Here is a 24068-nt window from a genome sequence, read left to right on the forward strand (position 1 = left end):
TACGGAGGGGGGCGGCATACAAATCTAATAAATAATAATAATAATACAGTACTACCTGCCAATTAATTTCAACCTGAAGACTTGTACTATTGAAATTTACAATAGTTTCTTCCCAACATCTACTACAATAGTTAAGATATTCTAACTTAGAATACCTAAATTCATATGGATAGACTCTGGAATGGGGGTTAAAATAAACACATATGTTTAAAATGGCCCAAATTTCATGGTTTTCGTATTTTCATTTGAAGAATGAAAACAGGGTACTGCATGAACCTTTTATTGCATATAAAAGTCATTTACCTATTTCTTTTGCAATGTTATAAGCTTCCTCTGGTGTCTGTGCAACCAATCCATATGGAACAGAAATGCCAGCATCTTTCAGTAATTCCATACTCAGGTACTCGTGCAGTGATAAATTCCTTCGTTGCTGAACTTGAAATACACGTCTATTAAATAAAACTGGATTTCCACCTATAACCTGTGGAAATTAGAACATAGCTTTCAATTAAACAAAAAAATTCATTAATCCTTTAGCATTATTCTTTCAAATCAGCAGCCTGACATTTACAGAAGTACAGTATATTTATACAATATACTTCTGTAAATGTCAGGCTGCTGACCAACTGGATCAAAAACCTGTGGCTCATAGGAATTCAGAGATTGAGATGGAAGGTCTGTTTCCCCAAATAGGGGTTAGGTCCATATAAACAATCTATGATTACAAACCATCATGTGATTAAATACTTTAAGAAAGGGTCGGGTCATGTGTTGGACTTTGATCCTTTAATCTTTGAAATTTGGAGATTTTTTTCCTATTCCAGTTTTCACAATGCCTTTTGCCACTTTCTTCAGTGGTCTTTGTACATAAATTATGTATATTGAATCTACTGGATTGAGTGGATTTCAGATACATATGAACTATCTATATATGAACTGAGAAGGCTTTTGAAAAAGGCTGAAAGAGGAAATATAATAAATTTGCTTGTATTTTATTATTTTTATAGATGAAAAATGTGTATGCCTTTTTTTCTTTTCCATATATTTTAGGGCTATTTTGTTAAGGATGTCTGTATTGACATGTGTATTTATATATATACAATAATGCACATAGTAATTATAATTAGTTTGATGTAATGAATAACATTGCACACTTATTGAAAAGGTAGTTACAAGACATTTCCACAAGATAAAACATTTCCCTTTCCAGGTGTTCCTTTCAAAATTTATCAATCATCTAATTAAAACATTCTAAAGCTTTAAAATGAAGCTCCTGGGTGATGTTCTATGATGAATTGGACAGTCTGAACTAACGCAATTGGTGTAGCAATAGCGAATGGTATCCAGTGTTTATTTCTGGTAGGCAAAAGTCTTTCCGCATAATGGAAAGAATGGGAAATTGCCCACTTGTGTCTGAGACAGCAGCTCCTCTTGAGAGACTGTGGGACGAAAGTTTTGTGGTCTTCTTTTGAGTAGAGCAGCTGCAGATCAAAGGAAAAGAGCCTGCTTGAATTCTTAATGTGCAGTTAAAAGACAGTTAGTTCAACTAGTCCTCACAAAAGAAATGTGCTTGTGCAATATTGCCACAGCATTTAAAATTGGCTTTACATTGTATCTCACTGCATTTGATTCAGGTGCTTATCAGAGTGCTTTAGCTCATACAATTCTGTTTCTATGCCACAGGACTTTTTGAAGTAGATTGACATGCACCAAAGAGTAACTGCGATAACATGCTGCATAAATCCCAGCAGCCGGTTAGGTCCCACAGAGTCGGCCTTGTCACTTGGCGGGGCCTAGGGGAAGAGCCTTCTCTGTGGTAGCCCTGGCCATCTGGAATCAACTCCCACCAGATATTCTGTTGCCCCCACCCTCCTCGCCTTCCGTGCGAGTCTAAAGACTCATTTATGCTGCCAAGCTTGGGATATTTAGATTCTACACCCTGGCCAATGAATGTATAGTGGGTTTATGTGAATGGATATACATATGTTAATAGGCTTTTTAGTTTTTTAAATGTAATTTTTAATTTTAATTAATTATATCTCGATGTATACTGTGTTTATATCCTGTAAGTCACCCCCAGTCTTCAGAGAGGGGCGGCATATAAATTTAATAAATAATAATAATAATAATAATAACATTGCTCCCTATTTCTGTTACCAACCAAAGCACTGACATAATTACTGATTAAGCAATTATAAACATGCATCAAGAATTCTCTATAATGATATTCCAAATTAGTGATACAATTTGTCAGTGGATGTTACGGTGAGGCAGATAGTTAATATAATCTCTCTACTACATTCAAATTGTATTTTGGCTAAAGTCTTACAGTGATAGAACATAGTAACACAGCAGGTTCCCAGGAAGGAAAGAGAGGGGTAAAATCAGACATGGCACCTGGATCATGAGAAGAGGAAGAAATTTAGGACAGCCACTTCCTAGAACTGTGATGGTGAACCAATGGCACACATGCCACAGGTGACACACAGAGCCTTCTCTGTGGGCATGTCAGCTGTTGTCCCAGCCCAGCTTTACCACACATGCGCGCACACCTCCTGCCGGCTAGCTGGTCTTTGGGTCTCTGCCGTGTATGCGCAGGGCATATGCACAGAACTCACACATATGCAGAGGTTTTCACATTGCATTTTAGGTCCTCAGGCGGTACCTCCATGCCTGGTTTTGGCTTCCAGGTTGGTGCAGGAGGCTTTCCAGGCCCAAAACGTTTTGGTCCTGGAAGGTCTCCTCATCAACCTGGAAGCAAAAAATAAGTGAGGGGGAGGTAGGGCACATGTGGAGGGAGGCACACACGCATGTGCGGAGGGTGGGTGAAGTGTTGGAAAGTCACAGGTGCACAAAGGTCCTATGCACATGGCACACACGGGGTTGTGCACATGCGCAGGGGTCATGCGATATTGCATTATGGGTGCGGGTACCCGGGAGCACTGCATGCGCTTTCAGCACGCATGTGCTTTCAACATGCAACAGCAAAAAGATTAAACATTACTGCTATAGGGAATTTTGTTTGTCAGAGTAAGTATGCTTACTCTGCAGAGTAAACGTAAGGAAAGAGGACACTGGCTATATCTCCAGATTATATAACTGCTCTCTCTTGTCCAAAACAGGCAAATTCCCATACTAGACAACTATGTTGCTTATTGGGATATAATCTCAACATATTGGGTTTCAGGTAGCCTACCATTTTCTCCAGATATTAATCCATAGCACAGTTTATCATAATATTAAAAAAAGAATATGAGGTATTTAGAATGTTTTTAATGTCACTCCATTTCTTCTGACGATTGCTGCTGAAAGCTGCATAAAGATTTCAAGCAGCGTTTGTAACAGTATAGAATCCATAAAAACCTGACTTTCACATGACCATGGTATAACCACCCAATGGTCCCCTTATAATCATACCTCCATAAATGGAATGGAAACAAACAAACAAACAAAAAAAACCCTCCATCCCAATTTCCAATTCAAAAAGCTGGTCTGGAATAATATTATTCCACTGAGGGGGGGGGAATCCAACTAGGTTGCATCCCTTATACTTCTCTTCCTATATAGCTTATCCAATAGATTTCACAACCAAGAACTGAAATCAGATCAAAACAGAACTAGATAATCTGTTTCTTCCAAGAAATAGCCTTCTAAATTCCCTCCCCCTTAAAATGAGATATTAACAGATTAATTACTGTTAAGATCCAAAGAAACCAGAGCCATTTTTAATTTATACACCACTTATATTCAGCAGGTTTTCATTCTTCAGGGATGAGGTTACCTCTCTTTCAACGTGTTCAGCTAATCCTCTGAAATTTGATTAACTCAGCTGTGATGTATAGAGGTTAAGACAAAGTCTAACACAAGTTTCTTGTCCATACTCTTAGGTTAAAAAACTGATAATTAAACATAACCAGGGATGTCCAAATCTTGGATGTGCATAAAAGTATGTTCTAGCCTCTGTTGATTATTTTTGTGCCATTTCTGCTATCTGTGCTTCAGCCATCCTCCATCTACCTCATTTTCTGTAAATCCTTTGGGAATACATGATGTTCCAGCATGTACAGAATTAGCAGTAGTACTTTGTACTTACAGGTTATTCGTACGCTGAATACCTATATTTGTATCACATATCATACATTTATTTAGAAACACTAAGTTTTACTGAGTTAATCTGAACATACTGAACGAACACTAAAAGTCTAACAACGGGAATATTCAGTCACTAAAATGGGGCATGTATGCAAAATAAATGCATCTGTGCTCTCAATCACACTGATCTCACAATCAAGTAAAAGTTTTGTTGATTTTAAGCTTACTAAAGCTTGAAAGAGTAATGTGAGATATGGAAAAACACTAACCTTTATCCTATTCTAAGGAGCAGAAATAATTATACAAAGCAGAATGTACATAGATTCCATTTGAACTACTCTAACAGGAAACTGAGAACTACAAAATATAACTTCACTATGTGCTGTGGTAACTTTAAATTAAAACAATTAATATTATGGCAATGTCAACTGTTTGAAGATACTGAATCACCTATGAGGAAGAGAGAGTGGTTCAGAATTTTTTAAGAAGAAATTATCTTATCAGTTGGGTTATGAAAAATTACTCTTATGTTAAATAAAAATAAGGAAAGGCAAATGAATGAAAGGCAAGGTCAATGAAATCACCACCAGATTCCTTCAGCTATTTGAGTCCTGATTGACACTGAGACTTAATAATCATCATCTGTTTACTGTTTGTACAACATAGCGAATCATAAGTTGACTTTAACTGATTGATTTTAACTTAGTGTATTGTGTAACCTTAATTGTTTTAGTTTATAATTCATGTGTTGTACAAATCCAAAAATTAGATTAAGAGAGAAAAACACAGTTATGATTAAACATGTGTCTGGCATCAACAACTTGAATCAATGATGCCAACCTTTTTTAAAGTGGAGAACAGCCATTCAATAATGTATAATCAGTTGGCTGACAGTAAAAGGTTGGTTTCCCATAAGAAATTGAACTGCCTCGTTGCTGTTCCTTCTTCCCAAAGACTCTGTCCCACGTGTGTTGCCCTGAGCTGAATCATTGAGAGGGAGAGAGAATTAGGCTCATCTTTAGCCTTTCAAAATTTCAATTATTCCCCCCCCCCCCCCATTTTTTTAACCTAGTAGAAAACACACAAGCAATTAGAGATTAACAGAAGGAAGTAAATATGTATGAATGGGAGTTTTCAGTATGACAGCTGAAACCATGAACTGATCTATTCTCTGACTTGGCCTGGCAATTTATAAAAAGTTGAACAGAATGGAGCTTAAGGACAGATCCCAAGGAGATTCAAGGGTACAAACTTGTTCAAGCTGACAGTAATGGAAACACATCGAGTAACATTTCCCCCCCTTTATTCTTCCTGGAGAACCCCTTCTTATTTGCATTGTCTTCACAACAACATATTTGCGGGCTGGGTTGAGCTGAGAAACAATGACTGGCGCCAAAGCTTTCACTGTGCTTCATTGGCTGTGTGTGAATCTGGTTCTTCCTAGTTCTTGTCCAACAGGTTAGCAAATACTTTGTAAATATTTCCCCCCAGCTAGCGATCATAAACTGCTGCACATAGAATAAATTGCCCTATTTTCCACATTGCCAAATATAAATCTGCAACTTGGAAAGAAGAAAAAAGAAGAATTTTTTGCCAAATGGAGATAAACCATTAAACTAGTCTAATAAAGATCAGGCAAAAAACAACATAGAAACATTTCCTTGGCAATGACAATACACAAGACATGCATATGAAGAAAATTCTTAGCATATGAAAAGGACAAGCAGAAAATTTAAGATACTTGATTATATGCCAGAATTTATTCGTTGGGGAAGTTGTAATAATACTTTATTCAATTTGTACATCTAAATTTATGATCTGTCAAAGACAGCAAAAAACTTTATTTTATATGACAGTTGCTGCTTTGGCTCTGTAAGGATATTATTTCTTAAACCTGACAATTACAATACCTGCTAATTTTGATTTGTAGAACAGTATGTACTGTTACTGAAATTTCAAAATATTTTTGCATATACAAATTACTTATTTAAGTGATAATCCCAGGCAATTCAAAATAGTAATCTAAACTCACAAAATCTCCAAAGAACTATACTTCTCATGACAAGTTTTCACTAACTCTACATTTGCTGGATTTGCTTCCATCTCAATCTAATCAAATGAACTGCTAGATCTTCACAACCCTTGAGAAGGGTAATAAAAGTGGCTCTTTGAATCTTGTGGGGGAGGGAAGAGGGAGGCTGTTCCAAAGGACTGGGGCAGCCTCAGAAAAGTTGTGCCTTCATGGTCTTACCAAATGACACCATTTAACAAAAAGAAGTTGATGCTGACTGAAGCAAATTTCCTCAGAGAGATGCTATCCTGCAGAACATGGCCTCATTTTATTCAGGGATTATCTGGAAATGAATGGGAAACCAATGCAGTTCATGCAACTGTGGTGTGACATGAGCAAATAATGAAATACGTGCTGCTCCAAGAGTGGTGACAATAATTGATTATGGCTAGGAGCAGTATGAATGATTGTGAGCAAAGCCCCCCTAGCCACAGCTGCCCCTTCAGTATTTTCCTTATGAAAATTTGTTGATGCTGACATTAAAATAGGTACCCCTTTTGTTTGTGATCTCATGAAATACTGCATGGTTTTGGGATGCCCCCTGCTATATATCCATCCCTACGTACAATAAGTGTTATATTTTCTCCATTTGTACAATATCTGCCTTACTGTTGATTGATGGTGGCCAAAATCTTTAGCAAGAATTTGGCAGCTCTTTCCAGCCCCCTGAACATCAATATGAAGACTGCCGGCATAGTTCCCTCTAAGCTGAGCAGTGAGCAATCGCTCACTTAAAAATCATCATCAACTCAGAGTTTTTCAAACCTGCCCAGAAGCTGAGAGGGAAAGAGTGAGAGGGAAGGAGAGAGAGAGGAAGAGAGGAAGAGAGAGAAACAGATAGAAAAAAGAGAGGAAGGAAAAGAGAAAGAAAAAGAATGGGAGTAAGGAAGAGAGAAAGAAAATCAAAATCTATTTTGAAACTAGCTCAACTATTTAAGTGGCATTTTGATATTAATAGAGTTGCCCTATTATGAGCTCACTGTTATAGACACACAGTACAGTATTTTATTTTGAAATTCTCTGAGGCAAAACAGGGTGGGGTTTTTATTTGTTTATTTGTTTGTTTGTTTATTTATTTATTTAATATTTCTGTGCCGCCCAGTCCCGAAGGGACTGCCGCTCAGACACTATACTTTTCCGTCCACCCCCCAAAAAAATTAGAGGGAACACTGACTGCCGGCATCTATTTTGACTGAAGCAAGATTCAGTTCTCCAAAATTGTGAAGAGCAGATTCCAGTGGTGACAATCAATGTTTATTTTACAGGGAAGGAGCCCTTAAACTCCAATTGCCTCACTCCCTGAAACTTGATTCAATATATCCCTAAGGTAGCTGATTATCCTAGGTTTCACATATCTTTTCCAACCAAAACAGTGAATGTTGGCTTAGCATGTTCAATAAAGACACTGTACGCTGTTGCAAGAATCTCTATTAACAAACAGGATGAAGTTCTAAACACACTGTGAGTCACAGTATTGCACATCCACAGGCACCAACTTCATCTTGGGACTGTATACAGTACTTAAAAAAAATATCTAAGTGAAAATTCTACACACATTCCCACAACTATCAATACACAATAGCAATCAACAGCACTTTAGAATGTTATCCCACAAATGTAGAAGAGGCTGCAATTATCAACGCCTTATTTCTTTATATATATATAAAAAAACATATGGAATTTCAATTGTCACACAGTCCTTTACTGTAGCTGTTCCACTTGTAATTAAGCAAAACTGCATCCAGCCAACCCTTAATAATGTACCTTGGTTTTCCCTTTATGATGCCAGAAGCATACTTGAAAGAGTACACAGGTCATGATCTTTCTGCATGACCTTGCTTTAGCCAAGTGGTCACAACTCTCCTCCCTAGCCTTCAAACTGAATCTCAGTTTGAACTTTCCTTGGCAGGCTCCCCAACACCATTCCGGCCAGCCCTCTCTGCTTTCACTGCAGCCGCTCTTCTTTCCCACCTCTGAAAGGTGCTGAAATAAGTAGCAGCCGGAGACACCTGACCAGGAGCGGGTGAGGGCGGGAAGAAGGTTGCCCTCCACCTGTGCTTTCTCCCTGTAAAGCAAGGACGCAAGGCAGGGCGGACGGGAGGCGCCTCGGGTCAGCGTGGGTCTCTTGCAGCTGAACTCCCAAGAAGCTGCGGGGGGCGAGTGGGAAGGACATCCCCAGGCTCCTTCCCCGCCACGGGATCATCTGCCAGCTCGCTCACCTTGGCAGCAGCGTTCAAAGTCGCGTGGCCGCTGCCACCTGGGCACCCGCTCAGGTGCCGGGCGGCCGCGGTGACCACCCGCGTACAGATCATGGAGGCTGCCATGATCGACCTCCTCCTCCTTCCAGCGGGGCCCCGCCGCTCCCGAGAACAACCCCGCTCGGCCGGCGCCTGCGCAGAAAGACAGGAACTGATCCGAAGGCGGGCGAGCCTCTTGGTGCATTTAATTCTCCTTCCTGCTGCAAGGAGGAAGCGGAAACCACCGGCGGAGGCGGCCGAGAAAATTGTCCTGCGTTGGCGGCGCGTAAGAGGTCTTGAGCCCCTTGGGCTTTTACTTACTTGGCGGGGGGCACCTTACCTTGAAAGTGCGCGAGTTGGTGCTTTGATGCTCCCATTGCTCCTTTAAAGTGTTTTAGGGACTTGGTTACGTAGCGTCGAGTTGTTTCCAATTCCTAGCGACCGCAGACAGATTTTCTCCCTAACTAGCCGCCCAGAGCCCTTCGGGAGTTGGGCGGCATATAAATCAAATAAATAACGCTCTCATCCCTAACCTGGCCTCTCGGGTCGCGGCGACAGCCATCGGCTCTCTATAGCTGAGCCCTTCCACTTGCCGCTGACGTCGTTTCTCGTTCCACTTTTCACAACCTAAGAGTAGCTTGCAAAGAAAGCTTCCTCTTCCCTGCCTTTGATCCAAAGGGCATCAATTCAGTTTGTGGATATTTTAAAGCCCCCCCCCCTCAACGAATGGCATGTAGGAAAAAAATAGGCCTCTCCTTCGCCGAAACGTATGAAAAAGGGGGTGCAAGAGCTTAAATGAAGGCGTCATGGGTCGGCCATGCCCTTTAAAAGGGATTGTGTTGCCCAGCCTTGCAGGGAAGGAATAGAATAGAATTCTTTACTGGCCAAGTGTGATTGGACACGGGATTTTTCTTTGGTGCATGTGCTCTCAGTGTACATAAAAGAAAAGATGCATTTGTCAAGAATCTTGAGGTACAACGCAATGTTCAAATAAGCAATCAGAAAACAATATAAATCTTAAGGACGCAAGCAACAAGTTACAGTCATAAGGGGGAGGAGATGGGTGATAGGAATGATGAGAAAAAACGTATAAATAGTGCACACTTGGTAAATAGTTTGACAATGTTGAGGGAATTATTTGTTTAGCAGTGTGATGGCGTTTGGGAAAACTGTTCTAATGTCTAGTTGTCTTGGTGTGCGATGCTCCATAGCAGTGATGGTGAACCTTTTTTTCCTTGGGTGCCAAAAGAGTGTGCACGCATGCTATCACGCATGCGTGAGTGCTTACACCCATAATCCAATGCCTGGGGATGGCGAAAACAGCTTTCCCCGCCCCCCAGGGGCCCTCTGGAGGCTGGAAACGGCCTTTTCCCAAGTTCTGGTGGGCCCAGTAGACTCATATTTCGCTCTCCCCAGGCTCCAAAGACTTCTCTGGAGCTGTACGAGGGTAAAAATGCCCTACCCCACCCCCCTGGAGGCTCTTTGGAAACCAAATCGCCCTCCTAGAGCCACTGTGTGAGCCAAAAATCAGCTGACTGGCACACATATGCCCATTGGAGCTGAGCTAGGGTGACGGCTCTTGTGCCAGCAGATATGGCTCCGTGTGTGGCACAGGTTCACTATCACTGCTCTATAGTGATGTTTTGAGGGAAGGAGTTGAAATAATTTATGTTAACAGCCCTCTTATTGGCAGCCGTATTGAATGTATGTGAGGTTCTGGAGCAGAACTAGGGCTTAAAGCCTCATAAATTTCCGTCTCCCTTTTCCCTGCGCAGGCCTGGACGCCGAGGGCACCACAGGGGCCACTCTCAGCTTGCTTGCTTCCTCCAATCTCTCGCGTCTTCCCTTTCCGAAGGCCGGCAGAGGCAGCAGAATGGCGGCCGGAGCAAGTGGGGAGCAGAGCAGCACCAGGGAGAGGCTGTTGGCTGCCTTGGACGATCTGGAGTTGCTGGCCAGGTGGGAGTTGCTGGCTGTCACGCCATGGATCTCTTCAGGGCCGCCTTTGGCACTCTGCTATAGGACTGTGCTGGCTGTGGAATTAATGAGGGCAGCCCATGTTCTGGGCTAGTGTTATTCTGGTGCTCCAGGCTCCTATCCTTGGCCAAAGGGGTGGTTTATGAACCAGGACTCAGGGCGTCTCGACCCGCACATAACGTTATTGGACGGTTAATAAGTACCCAATTTCAAATTATTGAGTTCTAGGTTCACAAGAACTATTTATATCTTACCTTCATTACTTTTGTAAACTACTCAATGCGGCAAACATGTCCAACACACCTCCCTCCCTCCTATTGTCCCCACAACAACCATGTGAGATGGATTGGGCTGGGCTGAGAAGAGTGATTCGCCAAGTCACCCAGGTGGCTTTCCTGGCTAAGGCGTGAGGTCAATTCACTTGCTTTCTAACCTGGGGCCTTTGCCAGTAGCCCAAATTGGCTAGTGGTTAACCATAAAATGGAGTTTTCTATTTCCCTGCAAAACTGTTGTGGAGGGCTGGCAGACTTGCAGGAATAAACTTGAGAAACATCAGTTGAGGGAAGTGTGCTCAAGATATTTAGATTTGTTCTTTTTTTTAATCTGGCTTTTGTGTGAAAACATTTTACATGTTCAAGTCTGTGGGGTGCAAAAATTACTTTTCTAAATAGAATGTAGATTTATTTTAGATTTATTTTGATGCACCTTTGAGCAGAATTTTAAAGGTTTGCTTTACATTGCAAACACTACTTCACCTGACAATCCATGGTCATTAGCAATTATTGATTAGAAAAATAAATTACCTACAATGGCTCAACTGGTGCCATCAGAGACAGGATGTCCACTTTAACCACCATGCTCTTTCTAGCTCTATTTCACAAATTATATATATTTAAAACTAGAATCCCCATCCCTGTTTGTTATCTTTTTACTATAAGACCACTTAAATTATTTAATTTTAACTAACGATTTATTTATCAATCATATTGTTGTAAGCCGCTCTGAGACCTTCAGCATAGAAGTAAAATAAAATAAAATAATAAAATAAATATTTTTATAACAATTATTTCCTTCAAATATCAAATCTAACTGAATTTACCCTGATTAGCTGAAACAACAGGGGAGTGAAGTTTAAGATAAAAGGAAGACTTAATTTATTTGCTTTGGAGAAATGGGTAATACACTAAAATTTTCGCCTTTTTGTTCACACGCTTATATTGTTTTGCTTTAGAGAACTGATTGAGTTTTTGGCAATTTCAAGAAATCAGAAACTAGCACAACCTGGGGAAGAGAGCCAGGTAAAGAGTTTAAAAATCTTATAAAACTATAGAAAAATTATTTTGTTAATTATATACAGGTTAAGCATGAAAAGTAAAGTAGTATGTTTTCTTTCTCTATTTTTACTTGTGTTATTACATAAACAATTTAATACATTTTTTTATCTAGGCCCTGAGATTTATAACTAGTGCTATCAGAAAATCTTGATAGCTACTACAAGATTTGATTTTATTGGAAATCCAGAAATTGACAAGAGTTATATTTTCCTGTAATATATTTATTTGTTACACAGATCCTGGAATTGTTAATTCAGCGGGATAAGGAATTCCAAGAACTGATGAAACTAGCTCTTGATCAAGGGAAAATCCACCATGAAATGCAAGTACTGGAAAAGGTTGTAGAGAAAAGAGACAATGATATTCAGCAGCTTCAAAAACAACTGAAAGAAGCAGAACATATTCTGGTGAGTGAGGTGCTCAATACTTTTGATGTTTGTGCCTATTAAATCGTTCATACAGAAAGTTGGTATGGTTTATTAATGTTAAATATTATAGCAAATGCAAATTAGGCTAGTTTATTTTTAATATCTTCAATTCTTTCCCTTTGTTGCTATGTCACTGCAAGCCAAAGTTGTCTATACTTTCTCTGCTAGTGTGCAGATTTTTTTTCTTGATATTTGGATGTGCTAGCCAGTAACCATGTGAATATTTTAGATGAATCCTAGAGCATGTTACTAAATAACATATAATAGCTCCTTAAGCCTGAAACCCCTGGTTATAGCAATTGCACTTAGACTTCGCAATGTCTTTACAGCCCTCTCTAAGTGGTTTACAGAGAGCATATTGCCCCCAACAATCTGGGTCCTCATTTTACTGACCTCAGAAGAATGGACGTCTGAGTCAACCTTGAGCCCGTGGGACTTGAACTGCCAAACTGGTGACAATCAGCAGAAGTAGCCTGCAGTACTGCACCATCACAGCTCTTATCAAATTGTTGCCTGGATTTATACAACATATGGAACTGTAATTAAGCAAGAGGTTGAATTGCATAATTCTTTGGACCAAACCCATATTTTGGCTAGCATGCTGTAGAAAATCAGTCAATTTAGTTTTTTCTTTAGCACTTTATATGAGGCCAGCCAGTTCTCATTTAATTAACAGTCCATTATTTAACAATGGTGTAGTGCAATTTTAAACCAGGCAATATATCAAGATTTTCTTTTGTTAGCAAATTGGTTAGAAATATAGCCCTAAAGAAGTGCAGAAACATTCTTGGAATCCTATTAAAAAACCAAGCTGTTGTTCTTAGACTTTTCCCTTGATTAGGATAACTTGAATATTTCCTATACTCATTTTATTTCTGTAAAGAAGATTTTTATAAATCTGCATAAGAATAAATAATATTTTACATATAGGCTACAGCTGTTTATCAAGCAAAAGAAAAACTGAAATCAATAGAAAAGGCAAGAAAAGGTAAGTGTTTTTAATTATTTTTAGAAAGTCTATTACCACAGTCATAAGTTGAACATTACACGTCTGGTGAAATTTATAAACATTTGTTTCAATCATAATTTATTTTCATCAATAATTATATATTTTTAAAAATTCACGGTACATTTGAAAAACAAGACAATTTAGTAGCATTACATATCATTTATTCTTGTTCACTTCAAGGCATTTCTGATCATTTGCACCTTGATAAAGCTGTGACCAAAACAAATTAAATAAACTCATGCAATCTTCTATGAGAGCTTTGAAGCAGTAATTTAGAAGGGGATTGAAGTGAAAGTAAAGAGCAATTGAACAACACACCTATTCCTGGTTTAATTTCTCTAGCTTTGTAAAGACAATTTTGGGTGCTTCATGGGATGCTAAATATGATTATGAAAAGGGGAAATAATGGCCTTCCGGAGATTCAAAAATTGCGACTCCCAGCATTGTTTACATTAGAGCAACAGGGAATTGTAATTTATGTAGAATTATGGAGGAGAACAAAAAGTAAAACTAGTGGAATGTCTCTGTTGTCTGTAATACAGTGAACCCTCGAGTTTCGCGTCCTCAAGTATCGCGAAAGGGCTATTTCGCGAGTTTTCAACCCGGAAGTAAACTCCACCATCTGCGCATGCGTGCCCTTCCACGCATGCGTAGATGGTGGAGTTTCCCCGCCGGGCAGAGGCTTCCCTGGGTCTTCCCCCTCTTTCTCTATGTTGCTTCTTCCTCTCTCACACTCTCTTCCTCCCTCTCTCATCTTTCTTTCCTTCTCTCTCTTTCTCTATCTCTCCCCCTCTTGCTCTCGAGCGGGCGCCTAGCAGCTGATCTGCTCGGCAGCGCAGCAGCAGCGAGGAGCCGAAGATCTTCGGCTCCTCACTGGTGCTGCGCTGCCGAGCAGATCAGCTGCTAGGCGGACGAAGGAACCTTCCCTGGGTCTTCCCCGCCCGGATCTTCGGCTCCTCGCTGCAGCCGCGCGCCCCTCGCCTTCGCCTCACCTGGCGGGCGAAGGAGGGCGCAGCTCCGGCCGCTCGCCTCGGAGCCGGTCTGCCTCACTGGCCGCTTGCAGCTGAGCCTCGGCAGAAGGCGAGGGGCGTGCGGGGAGCTGCCTGAAAGGAGGCGGGCGACGGAGGGCGCAGCTCCGGCCGCTCGCCTTGGAGCCGGTCGGCCGTGCGCCCCTTGCCTTCGCCTCGCCGCTGCACCCTCCTTCCCCCGCCCTTTTTGACTGCCCATCTGCCCCACGGCCTCTCCCCCCCCTTCAAAACAAAAAAACCCCCCGCTGAGCCGGAGGGAACTCCTGACGTTCGGGCAGCAAAAAGAAGCGCAGGGCAGCCCCCGCTGAAAGCGCGCAGAGCCGGTGACACACAGGAGCGGGAGAACCGCACGCGCGCACACACACACCGGAGAGCCACGGGAGAGAGCCCCGTTTCCTCAGAGCGGCGTTGCGGCAATTCCCCTCAGCACGCTGCCGGATCCAGCGGGGGAGGGGGGGAAGCGAAGGCGCGGCGATGGGCAAGGGCTGCCAGTGAGCCTTCTCCGTCCCTTTCCTGCTGCACCGGTCTGGGGCCAAGTGGGCGGGGGGCGGCCGGGACCTCGCCTGTCTCCGCCGCCCGCATCGCCCCTCCGGCGGGCCAGCCTCCCCCGCCCGCCTCTGCTGCAGCCGCCACCGCCTCCCCGACTGGCACAAAAGGGCCCCGCCTGCCCCGCCCCGAAGCTTACCTTGCGGTGGGATTCCCTCCCCCCGCAGCCAAAACTAAAAGCCTGTCTCTTTTTTTTCTTGCGGCGAGCCCAAGCCGTTTCTCTCTCGACCGCAGCCGAGCTTCCCTCGGCCCCCTTTGGCCCCGTCGCCTCCTCCCCGCCTGCCTTTCCTCGCCAAGCGCACGAAAAAAAAGAGAGAAGGCTTCTACCAGAAGCCGGGTGATGGCGGAGGAGCTCCGAAAGCTGGCTAGCGGCTTTCCCCCCGCAAGAGATCCTTCATGCCCCTGCCCGCCGTCCCCGGCTTCTGGTAGAAGCCTTCTCTCTTTTTTTTTCATGCGCTTGGCGAGGAAAGGCAGGCGGGGAGGAGGCGACGGGGCCAAAGGGGGCCGAGGGAAGCTCGGCTGCGGTCGAGAGAGGAACGGCTTGGGCTCGCCGCAAGAAAAAAAAGAGACAGGCTTTGAGTTTTGGCTGCGGGGGGAGGGAGTTAGGAAAGTCCTACTTCTCTCCCCGCAGCTAAAAACTCAAAGCCTGTCTCCTGCCGCCCGGTTTAGCCAGGACACGAGCGGCGAAGTGACACCCCCCACCCCAGCACTTTGAATCCCGCCGCAAGGTAAACTTTGGGGCGGGGCGGGCGGGGCCCTTTTGTGGCAGTCGGGGAGGCGGCGGTGGCTGCAGCAGAGGCGGGCGGGGGAGGCCGGCCCGTCGGAGGGGCGATGCAGGCGGCGGAGACAGGCGAGGTCCCGGCCGCCCCCCGCCCGCTTGACCCCGGGGGGCTGAAGGGAGCCGGGCGGGGGAGGGCGGGGGCTACTCGGTTCTTCCTCAGCCGGGGGTAGCCGGAGCGCCGGCCAGGCGGGGGCGGGCGAGGCATGGCGGGGGCTGCGGGGCGCGTCGGGCTCCAAGTTGCCGCGCTGCCTTTGTAAACCTGCCCGAACGAGGGAGGCGAGGGAGCCCCTTTGTTGGCCGGCGGCCTGGCCGGCCCTTGGCGCGCGGTGCCCACGGGGACTGCTGCGGCGGGGACTGCCCACTGCCTTCGCCCAGACCAGAGAGGCGTCGCTCGGCTGGGCTGGCGGATCCGCGGAGGCGTCGCCGAGGCCGGGCTGAGCGGCGCTGTGTTGGGAGCCCGTGCCGTGGGAGCCGGCAGCTCGGCCTCGCTGCGGCGGCGGCGGCGGCTTTGCGGGTCCTCGCTGGCGGCCTTTTCCCTCCTCCCGCCGGGCGGAGGAGGCTGCGGGGCTTTCTAAAGGGAGGAAGAACTTGCTATCGAGCGTGCTAATGAAATCCAACCGGCGGAGGGTCTGAAATTCCACCCGAGGGGAAATGGGGGGAAAAAGCCCAGCCGGGAGCGTGGCGCCAGGCATTGTTCTCCGGACCCCGCCCGCAGCCTGGAGAGGGAAAGGGCCGCCGTGGGTTGGATTTCATTAGCAGGCTTGGGAAGCGGAGCTGGCAACGGCGGGTGAAGGGCAGGCGGCGGTGGAAGTAAAAACACCATCTGCGCATGCGCGGATGGTGTTTTTACTTCCGCACCGCTACTTCGCGAAAAATCGATCATCGCTTGGGGTCCTGGAACGGAACCCTCGCGATGATCGAGGGTTCACTGTATATTGATGAATCAGCAGGGAGAAATGTTCTGAATGTTTGGCTTTTATTGCATAATTTTTGCACAATAATTTGAAGATACAGGAATTATTTTTATTTGGATATTTCAAAGAGTTTCTCATGAGAACCATTATACCATATGAAAATATAGCACCTTACAAGATAACTTTCCATTATAAAGGTGAGATTGAAATGCACATAAAACTGCTGAAAAAGAAACATAGGGAAAACAAAAGGAAACAATCATTTATAATGTTAGTAATTTTACATTTTTCTAATAGTGAATTTTATGTGACAGAATGGAGGGCTGCATGCATTCATTGTATTTACATTTCTTACAGGAGCTGTTTCTTCTGAAGAAATAATTAAATATGCTCATAGAATTAGTGCCAGCAATGCTGTTTGTGCTCCTCTAACTTGGGTGCCAGGTAAATAATATATCTATATCATTTTATTTTTACTAACAGTAGGTATTTACATATTCTTTGGTAACTGCAAATACGTTTATGTATATTACTACCTGATAAATTTGATAAGACAGGTAATGCAAAATACATATTTTCTAACATGGGAAGTTTATGCAGTGTTTGGGATTAAGGTGAAATATGTTTTGAAGCACATATGTATATGAATGTAACAGGCAATTCCTTGAATCTGTCTTCTAGAATTAAGTATAGCTTTAGAGGCAGCCTGAGAAAAGGTTGTTTCTGACTACTGAATGCATGCATGCTTTGTGCTACCAAGTGAGCAGCTGTTAACTTATCTAAGTTTTTTTTTAATGAAGAGAATGACAGGGAAAATAACTTATTTGTTCATTCATGACTTCAGGTGGCTTACAGAAGGTTAAAACAAGTAATAAAGTCTACGGAGAGGGGTGGCATACAAATGTAATAAATAAATAAATGAAAGCACTAGTAAAAATGATCACAACAGAAAAACCACTATTATATATTTGACTTATATTTGCTTATTCAGAATTGCAAACAAAATCATTATTTTTAAGGGGATCCTCGAAGACCATATCCAACTGATTTGGAGATGAGAAGTGGTCTTTTGGGTCAGATGAACAATCCTTCAGCAAATGGAGTCAATGGGCACTTACCAGGAGATGCACTTGCAGCCGGCAGATTGCCAGGTAATAGAAATTTAAAAGAAATGAGTCTGTTGTCAAGTACCTTCATATGCACACTTTATGTATATAAAGTGCATATCTACGAATGGGATATGCAGTGTGGAACCTTAGACATGACAAATGTTGTAAATCTCAGAAGTTAATGAAATTAGGAAAATAAAGACAAGTCCTTTGAAATAAAAAAAATAAGAATTTATTTTTTAAAAAATTGATTGAAATATATTCAAAGAGATTAAAAATGGAAATATTTAAAACATTTACTTGACCCTGTAGTGAAATATGTGTACAGTATTTGCACAGGCTTGAGTAAAATAATCTTTAAAAATATAGTTGTAGTATTTTTATCAGGAGGAGATTATTTCTAACTTTTAAATCAAAGGTGGTCTGTAATGGAAAAACAAGTGACACTATGAAATGCAGTAGAGAGGGATAAGATCAGGATGTCTTCAGCTATTTTAGCACTTAAGAAGCATTTAGACCTACATACTGCCCCATAGTGCATAGTGCATAGCATTCTCTGGTTAGTTTACAATGTCAACTTATTGCCCCCAATAATCTGGGTCCTCATTTTACCAACTTCGGAAGGATGGAAGACCGAGTCAAGCTCCAACTTGATCATGATCAAACTCCAGGCTGTGGGCAAATTTGTCTGCAACATTGCATTCTAACCACTGTGCCATCAGGGCTCAGGGTGTTTGGAATATCAGCATCACCTTACCACTGAAGTTGAAATCCAGGGAGGGGATAAGGATGCCTTCTTTTTTTGTAATGTTGTCTGGTGAAATCATATATATTGCTAATTTTAGAGGAAAGAAAACTTTTGAGGGATGAGTTTAATCCTGTGATTTTTTTTTAAATGAAAAAAACAAAGTTTTACTAATTGCAAGAAGAGTTAAGCACATGAATTTCTAAAGACAAGATTCTGGTAGTTTGAGGTAATAGTCTAAGAAATAAATTAGACAAAAATAACAAAAGGGTGGATAGGTGACTTGGAAAATAGTAGAACGAAGTGAGGTACATGCTAAACCAGAAATTGTTAGGATTAATTTAAGTAAGAAAGAAAGGCAAATTAGCTTATTGACCAATTAAAATAAATAGAAGATAGCATAAAGAATACCTGCTTTTATTTGCTTTATTTATTGTAAGAGCTTTACATTTTTCTAAAGCCCATATTGGCAGCACATTGCTTGCAAATACCAATGAGTTCTTGCAAAATCACTAGTATTTTCTCAAAGTATCCACATATTTTAGCATCAGCAAATAATTTCACTATTACCTACACCTGGACATTCTGTAGGCCCTGAGGTTATACTATCTTGGTACAAGTTGGTAGACGATAACCCAAATGTTGTAGGAGAACCTATTGTGGCTGTTAATATGCTTGTTGGGAAGCTTTATGAGCTGCCTGGCGGAAAATAAAATTATTACCAATGATTTATACTTCCTTATACATGGGGAATACATATCAGTTGCATTTATTATAGGAAGTACAGTCATACCTCGTCTTACGAACCTAATTGGTTCCAGGGGGAGGTTCGTAAGACGAAAGGTTCGTAAGACGAAACATTGTTTCCCATAGGAAACAATGTAAAGTCAATTAATCCATGCAACCAAACCCCCCCCCCCCCGCAAAAAACTGGCGTTCGGCCACTGCTGGGAAGCCGCGCGGCTATTTTAAAAGGTGAAAGCCGGGCTGGGGGGCTTCCCAGCAACCTCCCGAATGCCGAACCCGGAACTTCGGCAAAAGTTCGGGGTTTGGGAGGTTGCTGGGAAGCCCCCCAGGCCGGCTGTCACCTTTTAAAACAGCCGCGCGGCTTCCCAGCAGCTTCCCGATGCCGAACTCCAAACCCGAACTTCCGTGTTCGGCGTTCGGTGACTGCTGGGAAGCCGCGCGGCTGTTTTAAAAGGTGACAAACCGGCCTGGGGGGCTTTCCAGCAACCTCCCGAACCCGGAAGTTCGGCAAAAGTTCGGGGTTTGGGGGGTTGCTGGGAAGCCCCCCAGCCCGGCTGTGACCTTTTAAAACAGCCGTGCGGCTTCCCAGCAGTCTCCGAACGCCGGTTCGTAACTCGAAAAAAGTTCGTAAGAAGAGGCAAAATTTTTCTGAACCCCGGGTTCGTATCACGAGTTGTTTGTAAGACGAGGGGTTCGTATCTTGAGGTACCATTGATTTGTTTTACTCTGGGCAACCCAGTTTTGGATTCTGGAGAAGATCATTTCATTTATACAGAGGCGGGTGTTTGTCCAGTTAATTAATACTATCCATTTGCTGTCCATAATAAGCATCCATTCCGTTTGCAAAGGGAGAAAGTATAAAGTGAACAGTTGCGTCCTAATGGAAAATTGTTAAAAAATTACCAGGAATATTAGTTGGTTCAATTATTTTTATCTGCTAAGCATGCGTAATATGGTTTGAAATCAGGAATCGGTTATCTTTCTAGGTTAACTAAATATTGGTAACCCTCAATTTACAAACCCAATTGAGTCCAAAATTTCTGTTGCTAAATGGAGAGTTGCTCCATTTTATGACCTTTCTTGCCACAGTTAAGTTAGCAATGTAGTTATTAAGCGAATCTAGGTTTCCCACTGACTTTGCTTATCAGGTTGCAAAAGATGATCACATAATTCCGGGATACTGCAATAATCAAAAATATCAGTCAGTTGCCCAAGAGTTTGAATTTTAGACTTAGAATAACCTTATTCTCACTTTGAATATATACTAATCGGCATATATTAAAATGAAATTAAAATGAAGTCACTTTCTTCAATATACGCTACATAAACAGGACAAAATAAATAAATTACAAAATTATTCCCATATACAGTAATACCTTGTCTTACGAACTTAATTGGTGCCGGGAGGAGGTTCGTAAGGTGAAAAGTTCGTAAGACGAAACATTGTTTCCCATAGGAATCAATGGAAAAGCGATTAATGCGTGCAAGCCCAAAACTCAGAAACCCGGAAGCCGGCCGCCGCCACCGAAGGAGGCTTGAGCCTCCCGATCTTCCCCACCCCTTTGCCATGCATGTCATCCTGGGTGAAGCGCTGGGGGGAGGGAGTCAGGAAGGTCCTCCTGCTCCCCCCCAGCCAAAAACACAAAGGCAGTCTGCCGCCGCCCGCTTGAGCCAGGATGACAGGCAGGGGAAGCGGCGTGGAGCAATGGGAAGCTGAAGCCGCCGGCGGTTTGAGCCTCCCTTTGCCCCATGCTGCTTCGCCCTGCCTGTTGTCCTGGGCGAAGTGCTGGGGGGAGGGAGTCAGGAAGGTCCTCCTGCTCCCCCCCCAGCCAAAAACACAAAGACAGTCTGCCGCCACCCGCTTGAGCCAGGGCGGAGCAGCGTGGAGCAAAGGGAGGCTGAAACCGCCGGCAGCTTCAGCTTCCCATTGCTCCGCGGGCGGTGGCAGACCGCCTTTGTATTTTTGGCTGGGGGGGGAAGCAGGAGGCGCAGGATCGGGCCGGCGGCGAGCGCGGAGCGAGGCAGCAGGTCAGCATCCTGGGCGGGCGCAGGTGAGGAGGCGCAGCGCCTGGCTTGGTTTCCCTGGCCGCCGCAGCCACCGCGCACCGCAATCTTCTGGGCCAGCGAGACTCAGCGGAGGAAGGCGGTCGCCTGGCGGGGGAGGCTCGGCCTCTTGCAGCAGCTGCTACAGCCGCTGGTTTCCCCGCCTCTCTTCTGCCGGCCACCGAAGAGGGGCGGGGAAACCGGCGGCTATGGCAGCTGCTGCAAAAGGCTTCCCCGCCCCTCTTCTGCCTGCCACCGAAGAGGGGCGGGGAAGCCTCTTGCAGCAGCTGCCATAGCCGCCGGTTTCCCTGCCCCTCTTCTGCCGGCCACCAAAGAGGGGTGGGGAAGCCTCTTGCAGCAGCAGCTACAGCCGCCGGTTTCCCTGCCTCTCTTCTGCCGGCCACCGAAGAGGGGTGGGGAAACCGGCGGCTATGGCAGCTGCTGCAAGAGGCTTCCCCGCCCCTCTTCGGTGGCCGGCAGAAGAGGGGTGGGGAAACCGGCGGCTGTAGCTGCTGCTGCAAGAGGCTTCCCCGCCCCTCTTCGGTGGCCGACAGAAGAGGGGCGGGGAAGCCGGCAACTGTAGCTGCTGGTGCAAGAGGCTTCCCCGCCCTTCGCCCGTGGCCGGCAGAAGAGCGCTCTTGCCCGGTGGGAGGTGAAGAGTGCTTTGCCCAGTGCTTTGCCTCCCGCCGGGCAAGAGCGCTCTTCTGCCGGCCACAGGCGAGGGGAGGGGAAGCCTCTTGCAGCAGCTGCTACAGGGGAGACATTTGGGGTTTTGGTTGGGGTGGGGGAAAGGCAGGAGGTCCGGTGCTTCAACTGCCCTCCCAGCCAAAAGGCAAAGCCGCGCAGCTCCCCGGCCACCGAAGGAGGCTTAACCCCGCCCCTCTGTCCCACCCATCGCCCGTATCCGGCAGAACTGCCTCCTGCCTGCCCCTGCTTTTCTGCCGGCCACGGGCGATGGGTAGGACAGAGGGGCGGGGTTAAGCCTCCTTCGGCGACTGGGGAGCTGCTGGCTGTCAACTTTTCTTTTTAGCGCTGGGGAGGAGCAGAAGGGCCAGCTTGCCTCCCCAGCACTAAAAAGAAAAGTTGCCAGCCAGCGCTGCGACTGACGGAGTCCTGAGCCTCCGTTCTCTCCCCCATCGCCCCTTCGCCGTCCCTGTGTTCCCAGAAGCGCTGGGAAGGGAGGCAAGCCGGCACTTCTGCTCCTCCCCAGCGCTTCTCCCAGAAGTTTAGGTTTGGCGTTCGGGTTGGGGAGGCCGCTGGGAAGCCCCGCAGCCCGGTTATCACCTTTTAAAACAGCCGGGGGGCTTCCCAGCAGCCTCCCGAAGCCGAACGCCAAACCCGAACTTCCGGGTTCGGCGTTCGGGAGGCTGCTGGGAAGCTGCCTGGCTGTTTTAAAAGGTGACAGCCGGGCTGCAGGGCTTCCCAGCAGCCTCCCGAATGCCGAACCCGGATGTTCGGGTTTGGCGTTCGTAAGACGAAAAAAAATTGTAAGAAGGGGCAAAATTTTTCTGAACCCCAGGTTCGTATCTCGGGTTGTTCGTAAGACGAGGGGTTCGTATCTTAAGGTACCACTGTATATGACATGAAGAAACAAGCCTAGTTCGGATATATACATGTACATAGTGAGAATCTTGTGAATTTATCAGATGGGATACATGGAACAAAGCTATTACAGAATCTGAGTCCTGCTAGAAATACTTCAAAATGTCTTCCTAGAGGGGAGTAACAGAAAGAGACCGTGAAGTGGATGTGTGGGGTCTCCAACAATGCTTTGAGCTCTAACCACATAGCACTTATCAGTAATATCCTGAATAAGGGGAAGTGAACTTCTGATAATCTCAGTGTCATTAAGGATGACATGGGAATATCAGTTCAGATTGTTAGTTATCTGCACCACCAGATGCTTTATACTGTTGACCATTCTACAGTTACATCCTTGATACTCAGTGGAGTATGATCATGTTGGCTCTTTGATCACGTGACCACCGTGATGTTTTAATGGTCATGTGAAAAACTTATAACTCACTGTTTCAGTGCTGTTGTAACTTCGAACAGTCATCAGATGAATGGCTGTAAGTTGAGAACCTGTACAAGGTACTCTTAGCATCAGAGGGTTTAATGGGAAAGAGTGTATGTTCTTCTGAAATCAGTCGGAATTACAAATGTATAGCTAGTTCATTTTTGTAAAATTGATGTACAATTTTATACTATAAACTTCTGGTTGTCAGTCAGAAGATTCTTCCATGTCATTTTAATATATTATTAAAAATAAATAAGAGCATGGAGTAATTCTATATTGTATATTTCTTTTTTTCTTCAGATGTACTTGCACCACAATATCCTTGGCAATCAAGTGACATATCAATGAACATGCTTCCTCCTAATCATAGCAATGACTTTATGTTAGAACCTCCTGGACATAATAAGGAGAATGAAGATGATGTAGAGGTTATGTCAACAGATTCCTCAAGTAGCAGTAGTGATTCTGATTAGGGCCTGCATTTCAATCACTTGATCGTACCAGCTAATACACATTCTGCATTCCAGATGGAGGCTGTGGTACCAAGGAAGAAACTTAAAAATGTATGAGAATCATTATCTTATATTTGATGGATATGACTTTATCCCAGAATTTCAGACAATTATTGAAATAGGATGGAGGTAGCCATCAGAAATATGTTTTGCTCTGACATAATTTATTTTGGTATGTGTTTATGCATAAAAATGTTTTTGCACAAAATAAATATCTATGAAATTGCAAGTTAGCTGTTGCTTGTGAGTAGAACAACACTTCTATAAAACTGCAAATAATTGCAAGGAGCAATTGTCACCAATTCCTTAATACATTTTTATAGTAAGTCTTCTAGTCTTTCAAAATACATTTTCAAGCCAGTGTTCCCTCTAATTTTTTGGGGGGTGGGCGGCACAGAAATAATAAATAAACAAACAAACAAACAAATAAAAAACCCACCCTGTTTTGCCTCAGAGAATTTCAAAATAAAATACTGTA

At 44.2% G+C, this 24068-nt stretch overlaps 2 protein-coding genes across 5 annotated transcripts in view; one reads left to right on the forward strand and one right to left on the reverse strand.

The window, feature by feature from the left end:
* The window catches only part of SUCLA2 (succinate-CoA ligase ADP-forming subunit beta), a 24769-nt gene extending 16195 nt beyond the window's left edge, over positions 1-8574 (reverse strand). The window contains exons 1-2 of one of the 3 annotated variants that reach the window (XM_070732335.1): positions 8383-8574; positions 304-481 (exon numbers count right to left, since the gene is read on the reverse strand). In XM_070732335.1, coding sequence (XP_070588436.1) covers positions 304-481; positions 8383-8487 — 283 coding nt within the window. In that variant the 5' untranslated portion in view covers positions 8488-8574. Of the gene's footprint in view, positions 1-303; positions 482-4932; positions 5074-7927; positions 8139-8382 lie in introns of those variants that run through there. The other 2 variants (XM_070732333.1, XM_070732332.1) reach the window with 2 other exon arrangements.
* MED4 (mediator complex subunit 4) lies at positions 8139-23819 on the forward strand. 2 transcript variants are annotated; one of them, XM_070732336.1, is made up of 8 exons: positions 8139-8693; positions 10176-10356; positions 11606-11672; positions 11945-12115; positions 13067-13124; positions 16772-16858; positions 17434-17565; positions 23379-23819. In XM_070732336.1, the coding sequence occupies exons 1-8, from the start codon at positions 8474-8476 to the stop codon at positions 23549-23551; spliced, it is 1089 nt and encodes a 362-aa protein (XP_070588437.1). In that variant the 5' UTR covers positions 8139-8473; the 3' UTR covers positions 23552-23819. The 2 variants fall into 2 exon arrangements, with proteins under 2 accessions (XP_070588437.1, XP_070588438.1); XM_070732337.1 differs by having other exon boundaries at positions 8595-8686.
* Positions 23820-24068: the final 249 nt, after the last annotated feature.

Source organism: Erythrolamprus reginae, chromosome 1 (assembly GCF_031021105.1).
Source record: "Erythrolamprus reginae isolate rEryReg1 chromosome 1, rEryReg1.hap1, whole genome shotgun sequence".
Lineage (NCBI taxonomy): Eukaryota > Metazoa > Chordata > Lepidosauria > Squamata > Dipsadidae > Erythrolamprus > Erythrolamprus reginae.